This window comes from Coffea eugenioides, chromosome 7 (genome assembly GCF_003713205.1).
Source record: "Coffea eugenioides isolate CCC68of chromosome 7, Ceug_1.0, whole genome shotgun sequence".
In the NCBI taxonomy this organism is placed as follows: domain Eukaryota; kingdom Viridiplantae; phylum Streptophyta; class Magnoliopsida; order Gentianales; family Rubiaceae; genus Coffea; species Coffea eugenioides.
Window position 1 is genome coordinate 4,972,934 of NC_040041.1, and position 13,788 is coordinate 4,986,721.

A 13,788-nucleotide genomic window follows, 5' to 3' on the forward strand; every position below is an offset into this window, starting at 1 on the left:
TGCTTAATTTTTGTTCATAACTTTAAATGAAATTTTTTTTGCTGAATTTTCTGAACTGATTATAGATATATTATACCTCCCTCCCACAAGCAATACAACTCTAATACACATGGCTCTCACACGCAACAAACCTTGATACATGCTCTAACATAAAGTGCATCAACATCCTCAAACATTGAGCTTTAGTATGCTGCATGCAAAATAACCTGTTTTCTCTTCTAAATTACAGTAGTATAACCTGCGGCATCTCTTTGTTTCTTGAAATCCTTATCGTGTTGTCTGTTTACAACATGTATCTTCAGTTACTTCATAAAAAACACAAAGGACATGCTCCACATTTAGTTGGGGGTCACATAAAAATGACCCAAGCAACAGGTAATACGACTAAATCAAGGAGATGCTCATGAGTTGAGCGAAAAATTTTCTAATTGCACGGCCGGCAGAGACTAGTATATCCTTGGATCTTTTAGCCAACGAATGAGTGAAAGCTGCCATAAAAGAAAGCAACTCCAGTGTATCTGCCACATGAAATGTGAAAATTTCTCCGTTTAATCTACGCTCACAAGCAAGCAACATGGGGTTAATTGACAACTAAGCGTGATTACCAAGTAGCAGAATCAGTTGAACGTCTTTGATGCCCATCTCCAATTTTGAAATTGCTGCTCTCATGCTGATATCTGAAAGAATGGCAATGGTCAGTCTAGACAAAATCTTAACAGTGGTTCAAATGCTGCCGCAAATGTATGACACTTTGACTTTCTGATATATAATTCGTTACCCTACCTCTGATAAAATGGCAAACCATAGATTATATATATATATATATATATATATATATAGACTGAGTAACTAACAAAAAAAAAATCATGTTATATGGTGATTAAATACAGAGTTCAAAGATAAAATGCTTACTGTTTTATCACCCAGATTTAACCATTCATGCAGGAAGAAGAGCATCATCTATTTAGTATTCCCATAAGAAAGATACTCATTCTAGAAAATCCCCATGTACTTCACAGTTCTATAAATCCACGGAATCCTACAAGCCCATCTGACTTCTACTACATTAAAACAAAACAAAACATGCATTTTCCTAGCACATAAGCAAAGAAAGAACTAAAAATAGCTCTATTCTGTAAACTTAAATAGAATCTCACCAGATTCAGATTTTTCTTTGGGGTAGAGACCATGGAATGCATTTTTAGCATAAGCCCTCAAACGGACCCGTTGAGGAGCACCCAACTTGCTGATCAAAGACCTAAGCAGACCACTACAGAAGACAAAAAGGGGAAATAAGGTGATCATCAAAGAAAAAATACATCCTTAGACTTGTGAATCATATTAGACATCAAAGTATAAAACAAATTGTGATTAGAATGGGAGGAGCATGGCTGGAAATGAAGGTAAGCATTCTTACTCAGCACGCAAAACTGTCAAAAAATCAGCTGGTAAAGATTCCATGAAGGAGGATATGTCCTCCATCTTAAGGGACTTCAGTTCTCTTTTTAGAGTCCTCTTCTCTTCATCTGACATTCCTCTTCCAAGTGGAGATTTGCTGCGAGGTTGCAGATTTAGAAAGTGTTGTACAATTATATTAACAGTACTATGCTAGTAGAAACTCGAAACTACAGGCATTAAACAAACACATGAATCAATGCTTCATAAGTTGACTTTTCATGCCAACCAATTGATAGTAATTTCCATTCAAAATCAAAGAATAATGTACAATTTTTCCTGTTTCACTGGACATGCATTAGTATGAGCTAAACTATGAAACCAAAGTTCTCACAACAAGATAAGGGAGAGAAACGAGCAACGAACTTTCACGTAACTTGTTAACTAATACGTTATGAATTGTGACCGATTGTTTTGAATTTCTCCGAATGATGCAGGTAACTGTATTCTATAGATAAAGAGACCAGCTTTAGCTTTAATGTGTCATGTGGTGAACTTAAGTGCAAGGACTTGCATTTCTTGAGCATATCAAGCTTATTTCCTATACTTTCCCATTAAATTATCAGTACATCCGCACTACTTGGTCATTACCAAATCAACATGCATATATTCAACTTAGAGCATTAGTGCCAGACCATAAGCAGGGGAAATATGAGCCGCATCTTCACAACCTATCCCTTTAAAAATAAATAATCACCTGTTCAATGTTCTTCCTGTGAAAATGACGGGAAAGTATCTGGAGTACTTCCCGACACCCATCTGTTCACCAATCTGCTCAATTTTGTTTGAGTCCATGAAAATCAAAGCCTTCCAAAGTTGGCAGTAGTTCAGCCTGAAAGCTTCATCCAATTCTTTACAGATCCCATGATCCAGAAGAACTGCATGACCACATCAAATCAAAGTTATGGCATCACTAAATGTCAAAAGTACACGTTATATTTTCGAGTTAAATTAGCTCGTTTCTTATTTATCACTTTAATTTATGAGTAACTGCATACCCAAAGAAAATCCACTCTGTCCTTGAGAAACCAATATATTTCCAGGATGTAAATCCCCATGCAAGAAACCATGGATAAATATCATTTCTGCCACAACCTCCGATAGGGCCTTTGCAACCTGTGAATACAAGTCAGTGACAGTGGCGAATAAAGAGTGTCAAACAGTAAAAATACTGCACTGCATCGTAAGTTAGAAAGCTTGCATAATCCAACTACTTCCTGATTAAAAAGTCCGAAGAGATATTCATACTACAAGTAAATATGCTTCTGGTGGAAATATGATCCGCATCAAAACACAGCCTACTTTCCAGAAAAAGAAACCAGAAAAATTTTAGCCTGCCAACTTGAAAAACCAACCTTAGTTGGATTAATTCCCATTCGCTTCATAGATTCCACGTCATCAACCTGAAAGCTAAGGAATTTCCTGTTAATGGCACATATCGATATGTCAATACAAATGGTGGCCAAGAAAATTGAAATTGATGTACTAGCATTTTATACCAACAATGACTAAGAAGAAATTAAGGAAACCAAGCATTTTTCCTACTGAAGGAGAAGAAGAAAAAGAACTTTGTTGATAACAAGAAGAGTACATGCATACACAGCAAGAACTCAGCTAAATGGGAATTAAAAAAGACAAGACATAACAGTTTCAGAATTACTTTGCAAAATCTTCCCACATTGATTGATAACGGTAATAGAAAGAATAAAATAAAAAACTTGTATGCTTTTTTGCAGACTACAAATCGGTTAATGCTGGTAACCATATGTGAGCAACTACATGTACCAAGAGAAGCAACTCATATAGTTGTTTCATCCAGACCAACATGGAGACGACAGATAAACAGATTCAGAACTTTAGTTTTGGGATTCTGAATTCTGGTAGTCCATCAACATTTTATGCCTAGGAAGCAAGATGGAAATTGTACCTTCTGTCCTTTACAATATTGCATTGTCAAAACCTGGGTGGTTGTCAAATCCTGGATAGATTTCTTAAAGAGTGAGCCAAGCTGATACATGCATAGTACAATAAAGTACCAGGGGCAATGCACAAATCTGAGAATGTAATGGACTTGAATACCATACCCAAAAAACACGGGGAACCCTGACAAAACTGTTGCTTCTGAAATTTTTGGCTGCTCGTTCTGAGTTCATAGCTTCTTGAATAAAATCTATAAAGCAACAAAGATCATAAATGTCCAGAAAAACTTTTGTCAATATATCATTTAGAATTTGCCAAGATTTACAGCTACAAGAAAAGAAAGTTCAAGGAAAATTTGTCAAGGAACATATAATGATCACTCTTATGAACGACCAGTTTATGTAACTCTTAACTCTAATATTATTGGTCTTCTATTTCCTTGCAATGAAGCCTAAGAGAAGAAAGAAAATGATGTGCAGCACGGGGTAGAATGCATAAAACCTGCACGGAAAGAAATTTTCTACTTGGTGTTCAATCAATTTGTGCCAGTCTAAAATCACTTACCAAGTTCAGAAGATATAGATTTTTCAAATTCTGACACTATCCACCCAAATCTGTAGTCAGGAAAAAACTGTCGAAAGAGGGACAAGAAGAGAATTGTAAAGCGTGTGGAGCCATGTGAGCAGAAGAAGAAAATAACATAAATAATTAACCACATACATGGAATTGAAAAGTCAAAAATGTAGAAAGATGAACAAGCACACCACCCAAGTCCATAACTTGTGAGGTTATGCAGTATCCGCAAACATTTTCAAGTAGAATACCTCTTTCATTTCAACTTCATTCATAGACACCACAAGAAAAAAGCCAAGAGACACTGGTATTAAAATACAGCCTCAAGGTCAAATGCCACTCCGAGTCAAAAGGTCATTGTGAAAAAAAAGCATTTCCCAGAAAAAGAAGTTCACTGAAAGTCATTGTTGGTTCTTAGTTCTTACACAGTGTCAACCTCTGTCCAAAGACATTTACCAGCCCAAAAACTCGCTGAGTTTGTTTAATTTTTCCTTTCTAACACTCTCAAAAGTCCATTTTTCCTTTCTAACACTCTCGAAAGTCCATTTTATTTAATTAAGCAAATTTTATAATGGATACCTCTATGACTTCAATAACTGTTCAAATGAGATGTTGTATGTACCATTAGAATTTAAGTTATCAAAACGGGTGCAACTGTATTTGAGTTGGTCTAATGGGGCAAAGCTGAAAAATAAACAAACTCCCAATTCAAGCAGGGTCCCAAAGGGTTTGGTCCGGATAGTTTAGGTTTACTTCATTGCTAGTGTGACCTTTTCTAGTTATTTGTTCCCCTAAGCCCTCCGAAGAACCATTCTCTAAGAACTAACATCGCCCAGAAACCCAGTCCCACAACACTATTTCCTGCAATACTTGCCAACAAATTATAGCAGGTAGCTTTTGGTGGATCCAAGGATATCTCAGATTTCCCAGATGTATATCTCTAGTAAATGCCGCACTAGATAACACTTTAGGAAATCAATTCTCATTGAAGAAAGGAATTGAGCTACATATATTTCAGTGTGGAAAAAGTTAATATTTGGTGAAGCTGAATAATGAACAAGGAGAAACAAAAAGACAGAATCAACAATTAAGAGCTAAGAGCATTGCTTGATGATGTAATTAGTTCATACCCAGGTGACTAGTCTTGAGAGGACAGACATCGTTGCAAGGTCATACTTCATCTGCTTCTCTAACCCAGGATACTGCACCTGCAATTATAGATGTGCAAATCAATTGAATGCCAATGAAAAATTGTAAATATAATTATACATCACCAAGCACCACATCCACTTAGTTTTTAAATGAGTACTGATGGTGACTAAGGATGGCTGCTTCAACCAAATGCTACAACTTGAACTAAATGGCAATAAGCCACAAATGTTAACTTCTTCCAATGTTATGTGATAGAATTACTAAAAAAACCACTACATTCCCATGCAACAGGAATCTTACAGAGAACATGAAATAGAAGAAGTGGTTCTGTTGACAAAGATATGAATAGCCGAAGGTTGACTTTTCATCTTGAGGAAGGGTGGGGAACAAATATGCTGACAGCAAAGTCCCACAAATGTGCACAATGACTTTTTTAGAAGATGAATAAACTAACATAATTCTAAACATAAGAACACATATATTGTGAAAGAAGAAGGGGGTGGGGGGAAGGAACTCCACAATGAACAATTAACAGATAGAAACAATAAACCAACCTTTACTGCCACATCCTGGTTATCATTCAGTACAGCATGATGTACTTGAGCAATAGAAGCAGCTGCAACTGGCTGCTCATCAAATGAAATGAATCTAATAGGAATAACCCAAAAAAACTGGTAAGCGGTTGTACCCAATGATCTTCTAGTAACAAACACATTAAAATTCAGTAGCAGTTTTGGTCTAGATAAATGCTCAACAGATTTAAGCCTATCATATGAAGAGTATGTTTTTCAGTCACTGAAGGTTAAAACATCAAATTGCATTGAACAAATGAATTCCGAACTTGGAGTTTCTCCTTTTCTTTGGAAGGGGGTAAGCTTGAAGCACTTAGGTTAATATTCGTCCATCACTCAAGATGTATATGCCAAATTCAACCTCAATTTAGGAAGTTCAATATACTTCAAACAACAACTAAGCCAGTCTAAAAAATTAGACAACTTCAAAACTTACATCTCTGATAAATCACGACCAAAATTGCTGACTAGTAATTCTTTGATAGCTTTGAATTGGCAAGGAGCTGTCTAGTATAGCATACAACCAAAATCAATAAACTTGTCAGAATTGAAAAATTCTCATCAGAAACCAAATGAAGGTCAAATTTAGAAGGGGGAAAAGATTAAAAGCACATAAAAATTTATTCTAATTTCAAAACCTGATCCTGTAATGAGGAAAGAGTTGATGAGTACTCCTTCGGAACTTGCCGCAGAGCCGCAACAAATTGACCAGCTTTCACATAAAAACCTCTATTGAACTCGCATAATTTCAAAATTCTCTTCGCTGACCGCAAATGGACCTATTATTGAACAAAGAATCAATATTTTAAACGCATTTCCTGCCAGATAACTGTTTCATAAAACAGTAATAGGCAACAATAATGGACATAAGCACCTAAAATTAATAAAAGTTTAGCAATGTAATCAAATTTCTGAAATACCAAACCTCGGAGAGAACATTCCGGTACTTGTCGGACTTCTCCGGCAAGTTATGTAGAGAGTACTTATAGTCAACTACAGTGGAAGCTATCTGCAAGAACCAGCATTTACCCGGAATAAAAATCATAAGTACTAGTCGAGATTCAAACGAGAACTCGTGATTAAAAATTCCTGTTCAAATATTTGAATGAAATGAAGAGGTACTGTGAAAAGAGCGCGAGAGGATCGAACGGCGCCATAAAGCAAGGGGAAGTCAGTAGCGTGAGGAGGTGAAGGTAAGCGGAGAGAGTCAGGGTTGTCTACAAGAGCTGCGACACCGGCGGCGGAGATGAAAAACACCGACGTCTTAACCGCGGCCTTGGTTCTGGCGGGAAATAAATTAAACAAAAATCGGGTCCTCATCTTGCAAAAGATCAATCGGAGAAGGACGGAGAGAAAGAGAGAAAGAAGACCAAAGATTCTTGCTTTATTTGCAGGAGACTCTCGAGTCGATCGGAATACTCGGGTTAATTCGGGTGAAAAAGTTATGGTCCCGCTTTTGAGGGAAAAATCGTGTCGCTACTCCCCTCAAGTGGAAACGTTTTTTTTTTTTGGGTTGTAATAGTCACACGACTTTGTGCATTTCTTTTGATGAACAGAGCATGATGTGAATTGGGGAACAATTTTTTTTTCCCCAAAAAAATGAGTCGAATGAGTAAAGGAAGACTCCTACTCCAACCCCCCCGCCCCTCCCCCCACACCCCACGATAAACACAAAAAAGCCACCAAAAAAATTTTGTTTGTTGTTTTTGAAAGGAGGATGCTTCATTTGTAGTTGGTGACAAAGTTGCCTTTCTTTTTTCTGTTGGAAGACTGACAAAGTTGCCTTTACCAAAGAAGGATGATATTGAAGGAGAGAGCATTTCATTATTAGGACAAAGTAAGTACATTAAATGCTTTGCATTTGACATTTTATAGGCGCTTGAAATAAATCGTGTGAATTATACATAGATAATAGATCCCATTTTAAGAATATTCTTCTTCTTGAAGAAAATCTGGAATGATTTCTTGTAAATCAAACCAATTAGGAAAGAGCTTATGGTAAAGGAGTATTACTATATAATATACATTTATGTACCTAAATGCAGAATTGCAGATTCAGGATCATTTCTGAAATATAGATACACAGATATTAAGTATAGATACACTCAACTCCACTAAAGCTCGAGGGACATTTAAAGAGAAAATATAAGTATGGATACACAGATATAGATAGATCATAGCAGGCTCTTTCAAGTGTTGAAAGCCAATGGAAAAAGTTTGGTTCATGTTATAGTTGAGTAGAATGCATTGCAATTCAGGATAGGGAACTGTTTGAAAGAGTAGAATGCATTTCAATTCAGGACAGGGAACTGTTTCAGTCTGTCAATTCAATAAATATGAATGACTACACTTGCGTCCCTTTATATTAACTTGCGGAAATGCACAAGGACTTTTAGGTGTGTCAATAAGACTTTGAAGGCTGTTCCTGCCCTGAAAGTCTCAGAAAGTAGCAGAAATTGATTTCAGGAGGGGTGTAATTAAAGCTCATACCATTATCCAATTAGCATATTTAATCACCCGACTCCCTTTAATGCTATTTCCCGTGTAATTCCTTTCATGATTTTTATATCAACTGTATTACATTGTGCCTCAAAAATGTGTCAAAACATGGAAAACCGGCATACAGATGGTTATTGACCAATGCTGCCACTGTGATGCTCAGGCCATGATATGACATGCTTCTGCCCAACTTGTGATAATAAATGCCAATTTATGCACACTTATTACAAAACCAAGGAAGATTAAGTGGTCTAGAATGACGTTTCAGACTCTCATTCCATCTTCACAAGGTCTTACCACTGTGGAGTCTGGACATGTCCATGAGAACCAGAATCCAACCAGAGAAGCCTCACTTCTTCAAGCCTATCCTTCCAGGCTTCATAGATGGAGTGGTAAGCTTTGCTCTTCTGTCTTCCAAGTCCAGGTTTATCGGTTTATGCTTGTCTTATGTGTTTGTGGGACAAGCTTTACATGATTACATCTACAAAATGTACTAGTACTAGTGAAGTTAGGATAACTAAGCCCAGTTACTTTTCTCATTGTTAAGCATTTTTTTTAATTTGCAGAAAATTCCAGCATCTTTCTTGAAGTATTTAGGTGGAAAGATATCTGAAAATCAGGCAGTATTGCGAAGGGGTGGTGTTAAGGAATGGAGGGTAGAAATTAGTGACCAGTGGCTGAGAGAAGGCTGGAGAGCATTTGCTGTGGAGAACAACTTGCAGGTGGGAGATTTTGCAGTGTTCGAACATGAAGGAAATATGGTGTTCGAGGTTTTGGTTTTTGACCCTAGTCATTGTGAGAGAGAATATGCATCCATTGATGATGAGACAAAGTGCTCCAAGAAATTTAAAGCTGCAGGTTAGGTTTTCTTTTCTTTTCTTTTAAAGTGAATGTGTTTTTCGTTTTCTGCTTGCATTTGTTATTTGATGGATCCAAATGAAGTGTGATTAATGTTCTTTTGAAGCAACTGAAGAGATTCCAAGAAGCAAGAAAGTTAAGTTGGAACTGTCTGATGATCAAGAGGAACCTGATTCTACTGATCAAATTTGCCATCCCTATTTTATCTTTACTGTCAAGCCAATTAACCTTCTGTATCACCGATTGGTAAATGTGACTTTTCATGGTTTTCCTTTTGATATATATGAACTCTACATCTGTAGACCTATATATTTTACTTTTGGTGCATGAATGATAACATACTAGCGATACTCTAGAAAATGTATATGAAATGTCCTCATAACTCATTAGTATTTATACATTGATAAGCATGCTTTTAAGCAGAGAAACTAGCTATATACTGAAATCTTATGATCAAGTTAAAATGGTTAATAAGCATTTATAGCTCCATACTCTAGGGATATGCTCCCCGGAAAAAAAAATTTCTTTGAGTTTTCACCCAAAAAAAAAGAGCGCTGCTACAGGGGAAACGAAAACGTATGTTCAGTGCTCTCGCCTTCATCTTTATACCATTTAAGTGTCCACGAGTAGTATCAACTGATACGCATATTTGTAGAAGTTACGATTAACGGCCTCGCTTGATTTTGTTGTCAGAACATTCCCAGGGATTTTGCGATGGAGAACGGTCTATTCGGCAGAGAATGCAATATAAAGCTAAGAGATCAAAGCCAAAGGTCATGGAGTTTAAAGATAAAATCCAGTAGCGACTGCGCTTCCATTCAATGTGGATGGAAAAGTTTCGCAAAAGCACAAGGGCTGAAGGAGGGAGATGAATTCGTGTTAGAGCTCACTGAAAATGGAGAGGCGCCTGTCTTCAATTTCTATGGCAAGCTTTTCTGTTATTATTATGTTTCCTGATATGTATAAAACATACATAAGCTTGAAGAAATTCAGGCAATATAAGTGGAAAAGTGATGTTCTAAGTTCATCCCTAAGAATTTGATACATACCATATGGTTGGTAGAGTTAATTGCTAGGCTTTAGAATAATTGATGAATCAGATAGGTTTCAGACGTACTAGTGAAAAATGCATACTTTTTAAACTGAGGCTAAACCTAAATGGTAGTTCATCATGTACGAGGAAAGGAACAGAAAATGGAGACTTCACAGTTTTGGAGATTAGTTACTACTTAGTATTACTAATTAATCTTTTCCTGGAAGCACGAAGTACAACATTGCACCAAAAGGGCTGCTTTCCTTTATAATTGGATAATGATCACTACTAAAGTACCTTAGGGTAATTTTTTCACTCCAGAGCCTCTGCCTGCCTCTACAGTCAAAGTCCAGTCATTATAAAGCAGGAAACTTTCACGATTTTAATGCATGCACTAATGTATGGTAGATGCTAAGTAGAAGGTTTGAAGGTTCCAGAGTTCTATATAATAAAATTTGGCTACCTGGTGGAAAATCAGGTTGTAATTTGTAGATGACTTCTTTCTTGAACTCTTTTCATTCATTTAGGAAAAGACAAGGCATCAACTCGAAAATCAGGAAAGGAAGTCTCTTGGCGTGATGAAGAACCTGTTAATCCTCACTTTACGTCAACAATAGAACCTCATTGCATCAGACGTTGTATATTGGTGAGCCTTTTTGTCTCTTGCCACAATCCATTTCTATGGCACGCTATACACTACAGTTGCAACATACCTGGCAATCCAATGCAGTATCTCCCAATGAAGTTCGCGAGATCAAATGATTTAAGCAACAGAAGCTGCAAATTGATCCTCAAAGATCCAAAGAAAAGGTCATGGCATGCAGAACTCAACTCAAGAGGCAGCCGAGTTTGCATCTCTTTTGGCTTGGACGAGTTCTTTACTGCAAATGACCTAAAGGAAGGAGACACTTGCAGTTTTGAGCTTGTGGAAAATGGAGAAACACCTGTTATTAACTTTCTTACACGCTTGACAAAAGATGATCAGCCTCCACCACAGCCCGCCACTGATGATCATTCTTACTTCATCTCCACAATCAAGCCTTATAACATCAAAAGTTGTGTACTGGTAAGCATTGGAACTTCTTAAACTGTCAAAGTCCATTTATATAACGAGCTTTGGGACCTTTTGGGATCTCTGATATGATTTGTCCTGCAGCATCTACCAGTGAAGTTTGCTAAACCGAATGGTTTAACCAAGCTGAAGGGAGAAATGATCGTCAAAGATGACAGACAAAGGCTGTGGAAAATAAAATTGAAGGACAGGGGAGATAGAGTTGTGCTTTCAAGGGGATGGAGTAATATCTCCAGAGCAAATGGCCTTAAAGTTGGGGACAGGTACAAGTTTGAGATCATCAAGAAAGGAAAGAGACCTGTGGTGAATTTCCATTGTGAGTATTTCTTTCCAGTATACTTTATGCTTTGTTAGTTAAAATTTTAGAGTTAATCTTATAGTCGCTATTTAATTTCCCTTGTTGCTTTTAATTGTAATCTGTACTGATCAAATATTCAGTTGTATACTCTTCACTGATTGCTAGGATGCCCAGTTATAAATTTTAGAAGAAGAATGAGAAATGCTACTGAATGCTTAACCAACCCTTTGAACTCGCAAGTAAATTATCTCATCCTAATTTACAGGTTTTGCATGTTTTAATTTTGTGAATTAATTTACCATTCTTCAATCAAATTTTAAGTTTCTCTTGATGTGTGTTAGCGTAAGCATTATTCTCCAAAACTGATGTGATCTGCAGGTAAGTTTCTGAAATCTGAAGAGGACAGCCCAGCTTTAACACCAAATTGATGATAATTGACAATTACACCCAACCTTCCAACTTCCAAGCACAGTATTGGCACAGCCCATCATTTCTGTAACACCGTGCTTTCTTCATTTCTGATTTCTGCTTTCAAGAAATCATTAATTATGTGCTTTTCACTCGGGCTACTGCTGAATTATGTAAAAGCATCATTTGTACCATTGGATGATTTTCTTTACCTGGATAAGTTCACATTCTGTTTAGGAAATGAGGTAAAATATTTGTCTTCGTGTGGGATATATCAGAATAGAGGGATTGATTCCTATTTCCTAATTTGGTCAATTCTGCATGATAAAGAAAGTGTAGGGGTACGTATGTATAGAATTACATCCCCATACCAAAAATGTGGAGTAGTTAGAAACTAAGGATTACCGAGAAAACATTCTAATTATTGCTAGCTTGACAAGAAAATAAACACTATCTCCCATAACTCAACATATCCATTCTCGCATCCATCTCAATAACCTAGAATAAATCTTTTTTTAAAAAAATCGTCTTCATTTTATTACACGTACATGAATGAAACCTAGAAAAAATTTTAAAAAAAATTATGAACGTTAAAAAAAGTATGGTTGCTTTGGTTTAGCGTTCATTAACCCAACCCAAATCTATATTGCGAGTGTTTCACTCAAGCAATTGTTCGAGCATGATTTGGACGTGAGAACTTGACAAGTTGAACCTCTAGAGAGAGTCCAAGAACAAAAAAGAAGTTACTAGATATTTTAGGCTTATGCCGCTTTTATTTACCAAATGGTCCATACTAGCGTTTATGAATGGTAGTAGGAAAAAGACCATATGGTGCAAGACCTTTCGAGTGTCACGGGTTGCTTAATTTTCTATAAGCACGGCGAAGCCTCCCTGTCTGGCCGGTTGGTCCAAGGCTGGTGAGCGCGGTCGTGTGCGATACGTGTCACAAGGAATCCGTCAAAGCTTTTGTGACTTCATTTTGCACACATCGGAAAGAGTGGAATATTTGAAGCCAAATAATAAATGTGTTATTATCATCTGCAACTTGATTTGCGTAGAAAAATTTTGTTGGAACTGTTAGACCTGTTCAAGTCTTTAATGAAGTTGCTCGACTTCTCCTTTTGCGGCATTGTGAAGCAGTTGACTTAAAAAATGTGGAGTATATGGAACTCAGTTTGAAGATTCGAAGGCAAGATGGACAAACTAGAAAAGCCGGATTCTAGAATAATACGTTAACCTCCCAAAAAAAAAAACCAGTGTCTGCACCCCATTTCTAACGTTGGTATTCTGCCTTCCCCATCCTGATTTTCTTCTTTTCAACCGTTGGAATCTCACGACGAGTATTGACAAATACACAGACAATCACCCAGAATTCTTTTGACCATGCAGAATAGAGACATACTGGAGCCGCGGGATTGACAACCGTTCCGGAAGCTTGTATGCATTTTATACATTGTGGAACATCATTTGTACACGATATAATACTAAAACAACAGCGAGTAACACTAGAACAACATTTTGTGGATCCCACACATGTTAAAATCTGGACCTTACAAGTTTTATTGGCCAAATCTTGGCCATTAATTGGCAGGACCCTGCCCCTTCTCCAGACATACTTACGTGTTACTGTACACAAGCGTGTGGGTACAGAACGGGGTCGACGAACGTCCAATCTCATGTAATTGATTTCGATCGTAATCAAATTGGAGGATCAAACCACCCTATAATTATGTCGGCAAATGCGCATGGCCTGTATCGAGTCCACCTAAATTTTTTTTCTATATATTTGTATAACTTTGCATTTCTGAGCCACTGATAAGTGCGATCTTAAATATATATGTGTATATCATGGGTTTTTTGGATGTTTATACTGCAGAAGTTGTAAAAAAAAATTTTGAAGTGTATAATTTTTGGATATTTTGAAATATATAGTTTAAAATTTTTGAAG

The 13,788-nt window shown here is 36.9% G+C and overlaps 2 protein-coding genes across 7 annotated transcripts; one reads left to right on the top strand and one right to left on the bottom strand.

Moving 5' to 3' along the window:
* Positions 1 to 116: 116 nt before the first annotated feature.
* On the bottom strand, positions 117 to 7,023 carry LOC113778255 (uncharacterized aarF domain-containing protein kinase 1). 2 transcript variants are annotated; one of them, XM_027323591.1, is made up of 16 exons: positions 6,795 to 7,023; positions 6,598 to 6,681; positions 6,311 to 6,451; positions 6,109 to 6,179; positions 5,655 to 5,748; positions 5,079 to 5,156; positions 3,940 to 4,006; positions 3,540 to 3,625; positions 3,383 to 3,433; positions 2,811 to 2,858; positions 2,454 to 2,571; positions 2,153 to 2,333; positions 1,418 to 1,555; positions 1,158 to 1,270; positions 606 to 671; positions 117 to 518 (listed from the first exon to the last, which is right to left on the bottom strand). In XM_027323591.1, the coding sequence occupies exons 1-16, from the start codon at positions 6,990 to 6,992 to the stop codon at positions 385 to 387; spliced, it is 1,668 nt and encodes a 555-aa protein (XP_027179392.1). In that variant the 5' UTR covers positions 6,993 to 7,023; the 3' UTR covers positions 117 to 384. The 2 variants fall into 2 exon arrangements, with proteins under 2 accessions (XP_027179392.1, XP_027179391.1); XM_027323590.1 differs by having other exon boundaries at positions 606 to 677.
* Positions 7,024 to 7,354: 331 nt separating this feature from the next.
* LOC113778265 (B3 domain-containing protein REM14-like) lies at positions 7,355 to 12,091 on the top strand. Of its 5 annotated transcripts, none has more exons than XR_003469243.1 (9): positions 7,355 to 7,509; positions 8,440 to 8,563; positions 8,738 to 9,029; positions 9,136 to 9,275; positions 9,723 to 9,954; positions 10,590 to 11,128; positions 11,219 to 11,450; positions 11,573 to 11,671; positions 11,811 to 12,091. XR_003469243.1 is itself a non-coding variant. In XM_027323605.1 (9 exons), exons 2-9 carry the CDS (start codon positions 8,486 to 8,488, stop codon positions 11,858 to 11,860), a joined length of 1,479 nt encoding a protein of 492 aa, XP_027179406.1. In that variant the 5' UTR covers positions 7,355 to 7,509; positions 8,440 to 8,485; the 3' UTR covers positions 11,861 to 12,091. The 5 variants fall into 5 exon arrangements, 4 of the variants coding, with proteins under 4 accessions (XP_027179406.1, XP_027179403.1, XP_027179405.1 ...); XM_027323605.1 differs by lacking the exon at positions 11,573 to 11,671 and having other exon boundaries at positions 10,590 to 10,708; positions 10,793 to 11,128; XM_027323602.1 differs by lacking the exon at positions 11,573 to 11,671.
* The last annotated feature ends 1,697 nt before the right edge of the window (positions 12,092 to 13,788 follow it).